At 34.9% G+C, this 15,656-nt stretch overlaps 2 protein-coding genes across 2 annotated transcripts; one reads left to right on the forward strand and one right to left on the reverse strand.

The window, feature by feature from the left end:
- Positions 1 to 1,272: 1,272 nt before the first annotated feature.
- LOC131934375 (putative ankyrin repeat protein RF_0381) lies at positions 1,273 to 7,436 on the reverse strand. Its single transcript, XM_059290512.1, has 2 exons — positions 7,232 to 7,436; positions 1,273 to 4,534 (listed from the first exon to the last, which is right to left on the reverse strand). Exon 2 carries the CDS (start codon positions 4,524 to 4,526, stop codon positions 1,416 to 1,418), a length of 3,111 nt encoding a protein of 1,036 aa, XP_059146495.1. The 5' UTR covers positions 4,527 to 4,534; positions 7,232 to 7,436; the 3' UTR covers positions 1,273 to 1,415.
- Positions 7,437 to 10,206: 2,770 nt separating this feature from the next.
- On the forward strand, positions 10,207 to 14,830 carry LOC131934376 (cell division cycle 7-related protein kinase-like). The gene is made up of 11 exons (XM_059290513.1): positions 10,207 to 10,230; positions 10,730 to 11,029; positions 11,179 to 11,265; positions 11,445 to 11,580; positions 11,736 to 11,829; positions 11,981 to 12,123; positions 12,235 to 12,433; positions 12,987 to 13,120; positions 13,388 to 13,470; positions 13,847 to 13,996; positions 14,298 to 14,830. Exons 2-11 carry the CDS (start codon positions 10,762 to 10,764, stop codon positions 14,549 to 14,551), a joined length of 1,548 nt encoding a protein of 515 aa, XP_059146496.1. The 5' UTR covers positions 10,207 to 10,230; positions 10,730 to 10,761; the 3' UTR covers positions 14,552 to 14,830.
- Positions 14,831 to 15,656: the final 826 nt, after the last annotated feature.

Genomic DNA, 15,656 nt, shown 5'->3' on the forward strand with positions numbered 1-15,656 from the left:
TCAGGGATTGCCTGGCTTTTTGTGACGTTGCGGGGGGGGGGGGGGGGGGGGGGAAGAGAGGAGGGAGTCAAAAGTTTTTTAAAAAGTGCTATATTGCTCCTTTGTGAACAGTCTCTTATGGTGGGTTTCTCATACTCTATCATGCCAAAGACAAATAATTTTTTGTTATAACTGTGGGTCTCACTCAACTCTCAAGTCATGGTCGAACATACCATGGCCAACCATTTAAGTCCTGAGTTTGGTCTCATGGTTAGTGTTTGCAGTGGTCAAGTTGGGGACTGTAGAGGTGACTACACAACCCCTTTAGCCCTATACTGTACCAATGGAACAGGTTATTACTTTGTCTGCCTAAAGCATCTATTAGTCCTGAAAGAGAACTATATCTTAATTGTTTTTCAAAGCTCAATATACCTAGTAAATTTAATTCTAAATACTTATACTACTATATTTCTTCTTCAGATTAAGTAATTAATTAGCACAAAAAATTTTACAACTTGAACTGTTTTGATTCTCTTTTTATTTCTTTCACTTGAAATAACAAAATAAAACTCTGAAAAAGTATCAACAACAATAAAAACAAAACTGTAAAAATGCAAATCATCTGCTGATCTCTAATTTTAAAAAGTTACTAATTATTTCTGTATCACTTGACTTTTAGCATTTGTAATTACAAAAGGATAATGCTGCTAAGGCAAAAATTTAATTAGAAAAAAAAACATGAAAGAAAACTGTTAGAAAAATAAGAAAACTCTTAGAAATATTTTAATTAACTGGACGCCTTGCAAAGCTGGCTAAATAAGATGCTGCATGTTAAAAAAAAATTCTTTGGTTCATTATAAAAATAAAAGAAAAATAGAAAATGCAATTTGTTTAACTTTAAACTTATTGCATAATAAATTAAGTTATTGTATAATTATACTTATAGTATGAAGAACAGCCTTTCAAAGGAACTTTTAAAAAATGATTATCAGTCAACCAGGGAGGATTACTGCTGCAGATACATTTTTAGCTAAATAAAGTACTTGACAAGCTTATTCTCACATACAATTAAAATCTTCAGACTTAAAAGCAACTATAAATATATAGTAAGATCAATGATACACTTTTATATGAATTTTAACCTTAAGCTGACTATAATTGTGCACAAAATAATACATTTTTTAAAACTTTTCAACAAGAAAATGTTGTCAACGCAACCCTAATAGTAGAACAAATTTTTCTTATTTGAAATGAATAACAAAGAAACTGGTAGTTTCAAAAGAAAAAAAACAATTTGAAAAACTATAACTTTTACATTTTCACTGAAAATAACATTTTTTTAAAAATTACAATGTCTAATACTTCAAAATAAAGATCAACAGTAAATTAATTAAGGTGTCTACAAATAAATCATTGAACGCTTTTAAAAAAACATACTATAAAAACATGTAGGCGTCATCACTTTCATACATGCTTCCGCCACTTCCGTAAAAGAGATATTTGTCTGAATCAGATTCATAAAAGAAATGCATGGGGTCATCTAAACCTAACACAAAATCTGACGGATCATCAATATCATCATCAAACTCATCATCATCACTAATATCATACGTTGCTGAATTCAATTCCTCACCATCTAACTCCTCTTTGACAAAGTCCATGGACACCTCTTCGTGTTTGAATAACAACTTGTCTTTCATAATGTTAGGTAAAGGTAAACTCTCAACCCTGGCCTTTCTACCCGGTGGTGGGCCAAGCGCTGCCGAGACGGTGACAAGACACATTTTGACGAGTGACATTGGCTGGCTGGTGAATTCATCCACAAACTCTACACATTCATTCATTGCCATAGTTTCTAGATAATCCCTTAATCTGTTACGTGTGGCAAAGCCTCCTAAATCTGAAGGACAGAGAAACAAGTTCCTGGCCAGGTACTTGGCTACAGCAGGGTTGCCAGAAGTTAAGGCAGCACTGAGGGGCGAGGCCTCTGACATGTTGTAGCGCAGCATCTGCATCTGAAGATAGGGGACAAACCTGAAGGTTAAAGGCCGGAGGTCAATGTTGCAAGGGGCCATGCCATTAGTGACCAGCAACTGTATTAGTTTTCTATTATCTAACACAATCATTTTGTGGAGTATAGATTTACAATGATGGGGTAAGCTGGACATAGCACTACGCTTCAACAGTTCCTCCAGGCAGAGAATGTCACTTTTTCTATAAACAGTTGATTTTTCTAGCAGTATAGACAACGCAGTTATAGTACTAAACGCAGATGTTGAATTAACAATATTGACATCAGCATCCAAATCTAATAGAGACTTAACAGCAGCGTAGTTACCTTTCTCTGTGGCTAGCATTAATGGTGTGTAACCAGTCAAGTTTTGTTTGTTGATATGCTCTCTGCTGAACGCAAGTAAGTTTATGAGTTCAGAATTAATGGCTGTATCTGGAGAATGACTCCTCAAAGCGCGCAAAAGGGCATTACAGCCAAACGAGTCCTCAACGTTCACATCTGCGCCGGCAGTGATCAGCAGTTTGATTATCCCAACATTCCCACTTTCTGCAGCCAGGAGCAATGGCGTCTCGCCTAGTTTGGATTTCAGGTTAACGTCCGCCCCATTTCGTAACAACAGCTGAACACTTTCAGTGCTTTGGGCACTCACTGCAGCATGCAGCGCCGTCTCACCTGATTCAGACTGCATGTTGACATCAGCTTTGGATTCCAACAACAACTCAATCATGTCCAGGCTTTTCTGTCCGCACCCCTCACATGCCTGCATTAAAGCAGTTTCTCCAGTGACCGTAGTTTTATTTACATCAGCACCTTTTTGAATAAGCAGTTCTGCCACTTCTACGGAAGAAGACACAGCACGAATTAATGGAGTTCCATTTACATCATTCCCCAAATTGACATCAGCCCCGTGGTTGAGAAGAATCTGTACGAATGAGACTCCTCTATTGCACGCTAGCATAAGAGGCGTCGTCTGGTTGTCGTTTAGTTTGTTAACATCAGCTCCCATTTTGATTAGCACATTCACAACATCTTCACTTTCAAACACCAATGCCTTGTGCAGCAAATTAATCTTGTTCACATCAATGTCATAATTATTGGCAAGGTACAGCAAGGATTCCTTCTGTTTGTTTTCCACAGCTAGTCTAGCAGCTTCAAGCCCGTCAAGTTCCGCATTCCTCTGCAAGAGAACTTTAGCGCACTCCAACGTACCATACTTGAAAGCTATTAGCAGAGCATCTTCACGATTGCTGTTCTTGATCTTTAAGTCAGCACCAGCATCCAATAAAATATTAACAAGGTCAACACGACCGGTTTCCACAGCAACCATCAAAGCAGTTCGGTTTGAGGCAATGCTGTTTAGCTTAGATTTATCAGCACACAGCAGCTGAACAACATCACAGAGACCAGCTTTGGTGGCCAAAATAAGTGAGTTGCCATCAACTGACTTTGGTTCATCAATGCGGGCACCATTCTGCAGCAGGAGTTTAACAATTTGCATTCTCTTTTCATTTACATCCCGTGATTTAGACTTTCCACACATAGCTCTAACCACCTGGGTCAATGCTGTTCCTGTCTGACTTGATTTATTAATATCTATGAATCTACAGTCCAAAAGTAAACGCACAGCAGCCACATTACAGCTGGTTGCGGCTTTCATTAGAGCTGTGCCTTTAGGCACATTTTTCTTCCCCTTGCCACCTTTCTCCTCTTTCATAAAAAGGTGGACTATGTAATCCAAGTCTAGGCGTCTGGCTATGTCAAGTCCAGTTTCTGAAGATTTGTTTTTTATTTTATCCATCAAGGCCCCGGCGTCCAGTAGAATTTTTATTGCATCCAAATCTCTGTTTTCTAAGGCTTCAAATATTGCGGTCTGAGCTTGTTTTGTTTGCCGATTGACATCCGCTTTATAAGATAACAGCAGAGAAATCATATCAGAGCATCCTGAAAGTCTAACGGCCAATATTAAAGCAGTCTCACCTGAGTCATTAGCAGCATTTACCTTGGACCCTTTCTTTAACAAAAATCTGGCCATATCTAAGTAACCATTTTCTGCAGCAATCATAAGAGCTGTGTTGCCTTTTTCATCTCTTCCAAAAGCTTTAGCACCAGCATGAAAAAGCTGGTGCATAATCAGTTTACTGCCACGTTTTATTGCTTCAACCAAGGCCAAGTCAAGTCCAGCTTGGCTTAGAGCATTCTCTTTTATCAAACGATTTAAAGTGGTTATGAAAGTGTTGATAGGACCACTCACTACTGCAGCAATAAGTTCTTCATCTTTGTTAGGAACATTAACACCAGCTTGAGCTAGCGTAGGTGGTTCTAGAAGGGGAGTATCGGGCAGGGACACCTTCATCACACTGGCCTGTCCCTTCCCTTTATTAGGTTTCGGAGAATTTTTTGCAGTAAAATACATTGTTCTCTCAGTTGGAGTCCTGTACAAATATGGCCTGTCATTAGAAAATACCCTCCCTCTATTGCGGCCGCGCCCTCTCGGTTCAGTAGTTTTATAGCGTTTTAATAATTCAGGATCCATTGGAAATTCTGAAATGACCAGAAAATAAATTAGGAATATTAATAATCATAATAAAAAAATAAGCTTAGGTAAGATCTTTGAACACTAAACATGCTAGAACTTCAAAAAAAATTTAATAAGTTAAATAAGGAATATGATTAATGAAACCTATGGCATTCATGTAAGGTGTGTGTGAAGATGAAAAATAAGTTGGATCTGCAAGCATAGAATGTAACTGTTAATATTTAATTTATAATTTATACTATCTTAATTCAAGAATTCAAGTTTAAAATTTGTTTAAGTTAAATGGGGTGGTTACACCCATAATAATATAGATAAGATTCATTCTAAATTCACAATAAGAGAATCTTATCTTCTTTATAAAAGTGTGTGTAACAATTAAGTTATTAGATCTAGTAGTAAAAAAAAAAAAACAATGTAACATTCAAACAGTAATGCACAACTTTCTGAACTGAAGTCAATGAGGTTGGACCCTGGTAGCACCTTAACTCCATTATTTAGAATTTTAGATTGAGTAGTCTAGTCTAATACTACTAAATAGTTAAGCTACTTAAGTTAGTAACACTAATAATAAGTTAATAACCAATAGTCTTTAGTAGTTGTATTGTAGACTCTGCTCTACCTAAAACACCTAGAGACAATAGACCTAGTAATGTAATCTATATATATAAAAAGCAATATGGGTGTGTGTGTGTGAGTGTCTGTTTGTCTTTATGCATTACTACACCTCTCATCACATCACCGCGAAACTTTGGGAAGTTGTTGAGAATATTCCTGGGGAGGTTTCTGCGGAAAAAAATTTCGAATTCGCAGGGGTGGCGCCCCGGCAGGGCGGGATTAGTTTTTTTCCTTGAATACAGAATATAAAAATAAAAGTCGATTGCGGTTTCACGCCGTTCATCCAATCGCCATCAAACTGGTGAGTTCATTAGAACACTCCAGGGAAGGGTTCAGTAAAAAGTCTTTTTTTGATTTTGCAAGGGCAGCGCCATGGGAGGGTGCAATTTTTCTCTATATAGCGTATATAAAAATAAAAGTCGATTGCGGTTCGACACCTTTTATCCGAGTGCAATAAAACTTTAGGGAGTTGATGAATACTCCCTAGAGGCTTTCTGGAGGGGTGGGGATTTAATTTTGCATGGGCAGCCCCTGGCAGGATGCGATTTGGCACCCTGGTCTTTCCCGTGAGCGCTATGGCGACTACATTGGGTCTAAACAGTGTGATAGACAATGGATAAGAAGGGGCGTTACAGTCCCTTACAAAATTGAATCAGGCGTGTCCATCGGCACACTGGTAGGGTGCGATTTGGCTGCAAATAAAAATGTCTGTTTGGCCCCCAAAGGCTCACGTCATGGGCTGGTGAGGGCCATGTATTACGTTTTATTTTAATTCAGAAAAATTAACCAAAGTTAGATTATTAACTGGGATGTTTCTTTTCTTCCGTAAAAAAATCCAAACAGTTTTGTCAATTTGCGAATGCTGCAATAAGCATCTATTTTTAGATGATCCAATCAGAAATTGAGACTGAGCATCTAATAATGGACCATTAGTAACGCTAACATATTGCATCAATCACACTGATGTTTAAAAAACGTGAAATAATTTTTTTACGTGTTAAAGACAAAATCCTGACGCAATCTGCATCATTGTTAACAGGATTCTATTTGGCACTCTGGGTTATCCTATGAGCATGATGGCGCCTATGTTAGTTTTAAGTAGTCAGGGGCTTTACACAGCACCTCTGCGGTTGTGTAACTGGGGACTCACGAGAGCGCCCCTCTACGTCCTTGACACATGGGTGGTCACTGAAGTGTATTCTACCTCTACCTATTACAGAGAGTGATTAACCTACACTCTAGGCTTTCATACAGCATGCCCTGGGGGTGTTAGTCGCTAGTGTGGGTAAATGGTGCCCCGACAAATATGATCCATTGTTTACATTTAAAAAACTCAGTTTTAGAAAACAAGGTCACGCGTCTAAGAACATAGGATTGGTGTAAGGCATTGATGAAACCCTTCTTATATATTACGTCAGACTTACTTCAACTTCTATCCCCACGGCTACGGGTACGCTAGTTTAATAATAATTTATGGTAAGCTACTACTAATGTAATGTTTTTCAAGCTTTTATTTAGTTCATTGTCACTGTGTCACAATGAAATGAATGTATAAAAGTGTATATCTGTAGACTGTAGGTTTTTGCACTTTTGGCAAATCTTGTAACTCATTTGATCCACTTTAGTAGCACGTAGAAAAAAATGGCTTTTTCGGCCCTTTTTAGCTCCAAAAACACGTCGAGTGACATCATCGTGACGTCAGCCGCCAACCAAAACGCTGAGAAAGCGCGCGTTTGATTGGTTGGCGGCTGACACTATGAAATCCTCTAGGGACGATTCGAATGGTATACCGCACTTTTAATTATTAGCATTATTTTTTTACAGGCTTTTACTCATTTTAGCATGTATTACTTTTAGTTAAATAGTATTAGTACCATTGGAAATAAAATAAGAAATACAAATTAGAAAGTTAGAAAAGAAAGCCAGGCCAGAGCAAAGAATTATACTCTAGATTACTCTAGACTAGAGTAGACTCATAAAGACTCTAGATTTCTAGATCTAGATCTCTAGATCAGTCTAGATTCTAGAATCTTGAAAGTGGCCGAAAAGTTCAAAAAGTGAAAAAGCCACCAAACTCAACGACTGACCCTTAATCTTTCAGCGGTTAGACTACTCTTCAAATTGCACCATCGGTTGTGAGCTTCCTTAATAATAAAACTTGCGTGCAAAACTAGAAATCTACCATTACAACGTGAATGGTAACTAGATTAGATGATTCTACATGCACTTTTTGTAATAACATTAAAAAGCAATGTCTTAGGAAATTAACTGTCGACTACTAGATTTAGATCTAACCAGATCATTTGTGTAATGGTTGCCAAACATGAGATTAAAATACTACTAATTTGTAGTCGTCTAGATCTATATATAGAGCTGTAGCCTATGATATAAACATTGTATAATTTTGTTTTCTTTTTGAAGTAGACCTATAACTGAAACGAGAAACATTTAAGATATTTTACATTTTAAAAAATGAACGCAGTCATTTGACAATGTGGCAAGCTCGACATAAGATTTAAAGGCCTAATTTAAACGTTTTAATTTAAATTTAGTATGTTTTAAAAAATGATAGTTACCTATTTAATAGTAAAATACATATCCATCTTGATCGTTAGTTGTTCCAAAGGTTGCTTGTGACACATATAATATTCTAAAGTCTTAAGGCTATATCTGGGGTTATCCATTTAGGGGTCATCCATAAATTACGTCACGCTTTTTTGACGATTTTTACCTCCCCAGTCCCCCAACCCCCCTCCACTCCCCTCCGTCACACGTCGTCACAAAATCTTGTCTGAACTCTGTCAAAATAAAGTATTTTAATCAATTCCTATTACAATTTATTAAAACAGTTTTCTAAAACGCAAAATAACGTCTAAAATTCGTTTTCTAACATTGCTTTTTTATAATGCAAAAGTGTGACGTCGCACCATCTGAACCCCCCCCCCCCCTCCCCCTCATCACACACCGTCACAAAATTACGGACCCCATCCCCCCTACGAGTGTGACGTCATTTATGGACGACACCCTTATGATCCGACGTTCACAAAAATTACAGATTTTAGACGCCCCCCCCCCCCCCCATAGTTTCTTCCAGGCATCTCTTTGACGAATTCCACCAACCCCCCCCCCCCCCCCCCACACACACACACACACCCAAAAGATGTGGTCGTCCACAAAAATTTAGTAGACTTCTCAAAAACTGTCAATCTACTATTTCAATAATGTATATTGTGTACCTATAAAGTAAGTGATAAATATCGGCTGTATTATTTTCGATAATGTTTATTAGCCCTAATTATTATAAGTAGAATCTAGAATGTAGAGAAAAATTAGTAGATATAAGTCCTGCGTTTTAAACGTCAAAGTATGATATATTTTTTTCTAGGATGCTCCCCATTACCAACCAAATATGCATGCAAAGCATAAGATTAAAAAAAAATTTGGTACATTATGACGGTCGCGGCAAGGGGATATACCATGACGTAAACATGCAAACTATGGAGAAAACAATATTACACCCAACTTTATTAACAACCGGCTATAGATAAACATCAGTAAAATTAATTGTGAACTCTTTAAAGCTTTTTCGGGTGGGGGGGGGGGGGGGGGGGGGGAGTGTGTGAAACAAACTGAAAAATTTACAGAGGAAAAAAAAAAGGGGGGGGGTGACACTATGAGGTGCCGCACCAGGTGACACCCGACCTAGCGACGCCACTGGCTAACGATATACTATTGAGTGCATTTTAATTATTTTTAAGATTAATAAGTCGCAAGGCTTCCTCTAATTCATGACCTCTATTTCTGTAATACTTCATCGCTCGCTTTTCAAAGATGATCGATGTGCTATTTTTATTTTACAGTGCGTCCATAAATTACGTCACAATACAGATGGGCAGGATGAGGGTTTCAGACAACACGTTGCAATACAATTTTTTTCGCCACGCCCCCCCCCCCCCCCCCACCCCCACCTATGCCCCTCCGTGTGGACGTCATAAATGGATGACCCCTCTAGATCTATATGCTATCTAGTATATATCTATATTTGCAAATCTATATAAATTAGATATAAATTAATGGAATTTTGTATACAAAACATATATATTGCCCCCCCCCCCCCCCCCCCCCCCCGGAGAAAAAAGTCGGGAACACTGATTAGATCTAGATCTAGATCTTCTAAGAATCAGTTACATCTAGAAGTTATGTTATTATTTTTATTTGAATATTTGACTAAAACATTGAATGCCATTTTTCATTTATTGAATTTCACTTTTTTTAAATTTTACATAGATATCTAGATCTATTTGGATTATGTGATTATTAATAAGGTGATACTAGATTCTAAAGTAGGCCAAGACAACAATAACAGGCGATATTATAATATTAATATCCATACAGTTAAACAGTATCGATACAGTTTAAATATCGATTTAACAAAGTCCCAATTCTGTTCTACCTTAGGGTAGGCCTAGAACATTTCATTAAATTGTGCATGAAATATTTAAAAATAATATATAAACTTATATATATATATATATATATATATATATATATATATATACAAGTGTTACAATATATATAATATATATATATATATATATATATATAAGTATATTATTTAGGCCTAACCATATTTAATTTGCTATTGATAACATTAATAACAATTAAAAATATAGGCTAGATGGATATTAATTTTGATTTTAAATTGGAAAATGAGTTCCACCTATAAAAGCTAAACTTTCTTGATTTAAAAAAATCATCTAGATTTTTATATCTAGATTTTTAAATCTGAACTAGATCTAGATATAGATCTAGATCTAAATCTTGTTAGGGCCTATTTCTTCTTTTATTTTCCCCAACGAAGCAACAAAATCGTCCACTTTCTAAGTAATCGATCACGCCCTCTAGGATGGAGGGAAAGATAAACAAAATTCGGAATTTCTTCATCGTTTGCTTACAAAACTGAAAAGAAATAAGAACCCAGTCTTTTTTAGGCTTATCCTAGATTTATGTCTCTCTAGGCCCTTAAGCCCCAAACAAAAGTTAATTTAGTCTAGATCTAGTGGTTTAGAGATAATATTTTGTGATTGTAAGTAGAATCTAGATCTAGATTCTAGAGATCTTATTTATTATTTATGCCTGGCCTATTAAATTTATATTTATACTTTATGACCCGGCTACAAATGCTGATTTTGGGAGTAAGGCTGATTATTACTGATTTATGATTAATAAACTAGGGATAGGCCCCAAAATGCTAAATTTAACTAATTTAAAGTTTATAGTATCTAGATCTAGGCCTAAGCCCTAAATTTAATTAAATAATTAATAGGGCCTGGGCTACAAATGCTGATTTTGGGGGTAGATCTAGTATTCTAGACTAGATCTATAAACTAAAAAAAACTTTGTTACTTTGTTGAACTCTTCCATCTTAGTCAGTCAGTGCCCTTCTTTACCCTGCCTAATATGTTAATATTTGTATTATTCTTTATTGTAGGCCTATTGTAGTATAGTATAGATCTACTATTGAAATAAATAAATAATAGCAAGATCTAGGCCTACCATGTTATTTTATCACATGTATTTTCTAGGCAACCAAGGATTAGATCTAGTAAATAGTAGGATGAGCATTGGCTTGCTTTGTCATCTGCCTAATGTACACATGTTTCAAGGTGGATCAAAATACAAAACTGTTGATGACATGGACAATGACAGCTCTCTGACAGAGGATTTAAAAAAAGAAACGGAAAAAGAAAATGAATCATGTACTGTTGGTCTTGAAATTGATGATGAGTCAACAAAGATCATAGACAAAATAGAAAATGATGTAGAGGTTAAGGATGACTTGATTAAACTGGTACCTTCAAATTTTAAGTCTCCATCTTTTATGAGTAAGTTTCTCAATTCCTATTTTTTTTACATATATCTAGATCTAGCTAATTATTTTTTTAAAAGAACATATATAAACAGTATTAAACAGTATCTTTAAAAATTAAAAATTTAGCAGTATTCAACAATAACAATCTTTCTTCTATTACAGATGATGAGGATGCAGAAATATCTGCTCTTTACAATGCAATCCCTGAGGTCGCTAATCATTTCACAATAACATGTAAAATTGGAGAAGGTATGGCATGCTTAAGCTTTTATTTCTTGAATGCTACTATCTTTATGGGGATCTTGATTTGATACCAATTTTTATTTGCTTTGGACTCTTATAGTGTTTTTGTATTAATCATATGTAACTATATTATGAAATAAACATCTGAGCCTTTGTGATTCTAACTCTGGTTTTGTTATTTGCAGGTGCTTTCAGCTGTGTGTATTTAGCAAAATTAAAACACTATCCTGAAGTGAATGAAATGTTTGCATTAAAACATATTATTCCAACAACCCATCCGTCACGGATACAGAATGAACTTACATGTTTACTAAAAATTGGGTAACTTATTTTGTTTACTTAATAGCCAAGATCATTATTAATTTAATTAAAGGACTTAGTAAATGAAAAACAAATTTTAATTATATGCTCTGTTGATGTAACATTCACCATGCTATAATTCTTGGTGCACAGTTGTTTTCTTCCTTTACTAACAGTGGATGTGATAATGTTATGGGTGTCAAGCTGTGCCTACGTAACCGAGATCATGTAGTTTTTGTGATGCCTGTCTTTTTACATGACAAATTTCAAGTAAGTATCAAGTATTGGTTGGTTTAACTTTTTAACTTACCCCATTTATATTTACCCCATTTATATAAACAAAATTAACCTATGATTTGTATTGTAATTTATGTAGATGTTTAATTTTGATCTATCTCTATCATTACTGTTTTACAACCAGGAATGTTTACATACTATGAGTGTGGATGAAGCTAGAGAATATATGCGTAATTTATTGATTGCACTGAAGCGGGTCCATGAGTTCAATGTTATTCATCGTGATATTAAACCATCAAATTTCCTTTACAACAGACAGCAAAAGAGGTTGGCTTATGTTAGATTATTCAATTTTTTTAAGATACTTTAGTATTCATTTTTATTTTTAATTTCCTTATTCTACCTCTAGGATATTAAAATATTGTTTTTTTCTTTCAGATTTTCACTGGTAGATTTTGGCCTAGCCTCTGGCCCAATGCTTATTGACAGGGATCTAGAGAAGCACAGTAGGGCAGGACTTACAACACATAAACAGACTTTACCAAACCAGATGCCTGACGTCAGGGTTCCCTTGTCACCGTCTAAATTTAGCCTTAACCTGCCCCACATTCCTCCTGCTCATAGCACTAAAGGAAAGGTAGACGGATTTTGTATTTTTAGTTCGAAGCCATAAAACAATAATTTTAGAAAAAAAAATTATTTTTTAATCATAACATTTAGGCTAATATTTATTGTATATATGCTTCGTTGAGTATTTCACAAGATTCTGTTCTTCAAAGTTTTTGAAGACATTCATAAATTTGAAACTTAAATCAGTACGACAGATTAAGTATTTAACTTTTTATGACCTACTTTTGTAAAAGGGGTTGTGCCATCAGCACTGTGCCCAGCTATCTTTTGTGCCTGGTGTTTTAAGAACCTATCTCTGCTGAGTTGACATGTATAGTATAGAATTCAGTCCAGGAGCCAAATAACATTTAGGTTTTCTGATTGTGTATTCGATGCTGCTTGATCAAAATGTGTAGGCTTCGGTTAATAAGTTCCTTATAGTTATTAAAGGGATGCGTATTAAATTAGATAAATTATATCCTTTGTTTATCAACATCAAACATCTAAATTATTTGGCTTGTATAAAAATAACTTTCTTTAAAATAACCGGTCAAGTCAGTTCTATAACATTGTTTGCCCAGGTTTTACACCACAAAGCAGGCATGAAAACCATCAGACTATCAAATCCATCCACTACAGCAGCCTCATGGCTGGCAGATAGCCAGGGCTGTGATTGCTTTGGTAGGCCTCAGATCTGTAGCATTTGTGTTGCCAGGTAGGTTTTTAAATTCTAAAGCCAACTTAAAATTGCATGTTTTAATACATTTTATAGAAAGGGGTTTTTTAACAAACAAATTATGTATATACATATAAATAATATATATAAATAAAATAATATATAGTGCAGTGTTGTCATCCCTGTGATATTTTCTAGTTGTCAGTCAAGAAAAATGAAATGAAATTGCATAAGAACAGTTAATTTTTTCTATCAACTTAAATCTACATAGCTTACCACTTTTATTTATTGACATTTTTTTTGTAGACCAAATCAGGTTGCTCCCAGAGCAGGAACAGCCGGCTTCCGGGCCCCTGAGGTCTTGATGAAATGTACAGAACAGAACACAGGTACCTTAATTTATAACCATATAAATGCCTTGCTCTATTATTTTTTTAAATGTTGTATTCCTTCTAAAATTTTGATAATTTTTTTTTCCAAAATCTTGAAATGTTACTCCTGTTTTGCTCATACCACAATATCCATTTTTTCCCAGTAGTTTTATTGTTCTCTAATCTGCTGCTTTAGTTCATATGTTTTTAAAGTAGTCCAATATATCTTCTCTAGCAAATGTTTTCAAAGTTATTTTGAAGAAAGAAAAAAAAACAATTAGTTGAGCCATCACTTAAAGCAACCTAGACTCAATTTTGTAATAATTTTTTTTTAAATGTTGATGTTCATTCAGTCTAAGATGGATTTAAATATTTTGGTATTTTTTTTCCTCAGGTGTTGATATATGGTCAGCGGGGGTCATTCTGTTATCCATCTTGTCTGCCAGGTATCCATTTTTTAGGGCTCAAGATGATATGGGTTACCTGGCCCAAATTATCTCAGTCTTAGGCTCAGCTTCCATGGTCAAGGCAGCTAAAGCAATAGGTATGACTAACTTCTAATTGCACTTTTACTGTCAATAACAATGTAGTTGGCTCACAAAAAGTCACTTAAACATCTTAAGCAAGCTGTTTTCTAGATAGTTTTGTATATCTTGTATTTAATTTATCACATTTCTAAACTCATTCTATTTTTCAATTTCACACCATCTTGAAAATTTCATCTTTTGAAGCAGATGCAGCACATTTAATTTCAAGTGGTTTTTTTTATACTACTACCTTGCTACTTATTTTATAAATATGAAATGTAATGACAATACAGATTCTACTGATGTTTTTTCTTCCAGGCAAAAATCTTCTGGTGAGTGAGCACCTAGAGCCAATTGATCTAAAGACAGCCTGCACAAAGCTACGTTTATCTCAGATGTCTTTCAAACTAGGACCAGCCAGCCAAAACAATACAGTCCTACAATCATGGCAGGAAGTGTCAGATGACCCTTTTGATCTACTGTCTAAGATGCTGGACCCTAACCCCTACACAAGGATAACAGCCGCTGAAGCATTGAATCACCCTTTCTTTCAGAATGGACCACCCTCCTGACAGTAATGGCACTTTTAGTGTAATAGTTGTGTTAAATTTTTATTATTTTGTGCTTATTGTTTATGTAAAGTTTTATTTATTGTAATGATGATAGATTTTTATGGAGGGAGTGTATAATTGAGGCTATTCTGATTTGTAATCAGTAGGTTTAAACAGAGATTTTAATAGTTTTGTAAGTTCTAAGGTTAAAGAAATTTCTTTTTAAAAAATAAACATGAAATGGGAAATATTGTTCTAATTATGACATTTTTTATCAGTGAACAAATTTCTACAATTAGATAAAAAATAATACTCAACTTGATGTTTTACCATTACTTTACTAATTTATAACTAATTAGACAGAACCCCACTGTGTGACTTCTATGGTCTGCCTATTTGTTAATGTATTGTTAATAACCAAATAGTGTTAAAATACTCTCTGAAGTGGTCTAGATTTAACTACCATGACTCAGGATAATAGTATTACTTAGATAAAAATAAAATACATTTCCCATATACAACACTCAGGTATAAGACTTAATAAAGATATTTCACCTGCTAGTATTATATCGAATGAGAATTAACATTCTCATAGCATGTATTTTACAAAGTAGCTCAAGAGTAAGTAAGTTTGTTTGTATGTTTGGGTTTAATGAAATGAATTTTACAAGTAATTATCAGTATTTATTACTTCCTATCCAACTAAATTCATTGCCCTCGAAGTTTTAAAATGTCAATGAAATTTTAAATATTTTTTAAGGAGTAATGTTACTGGCACAAATGTAACACTACTGCTACAGTTTAAGTATTTTAAAAATTATTTTTAATGAACTTTGTTTTCATGTCCTCCAAGCATTTACTGCTTGCATTGACTTCGACTGGGTACATTTTAATTTTTTAAAATGGAACTGTTTTATTTTTAACTTTTAACAGGTATGTTACAGTCAGTGGTAGGCAAAAGGTTATTTGTATGTATCAGTTGATAGTAAATAACTCAAAATATCAACCATAGATTGTAACAGTTCATTTTTAGTACCTTTTTTTTTATAGAAAAAAAAATATCACCTTTTATCATGTGAAAACAAAATTAATGTGTACAATACTAACGTGGTTTACCTGGTGTGTA

This window comes from Physella acuta, unplaced genomic scaffold (assembly GCF_028476545.2).
Source record: "Physella acuta isolate Inbredline_101_S28 unplaced genomic scaffold, ASM2847654v3 ptg002812l, whole genome shotgun sequence".
Lineage (NCBI taxonomy): Eukaryota > Metazoa > Mollusca > Gastropoda > Physidae > Physella > Physella acuta.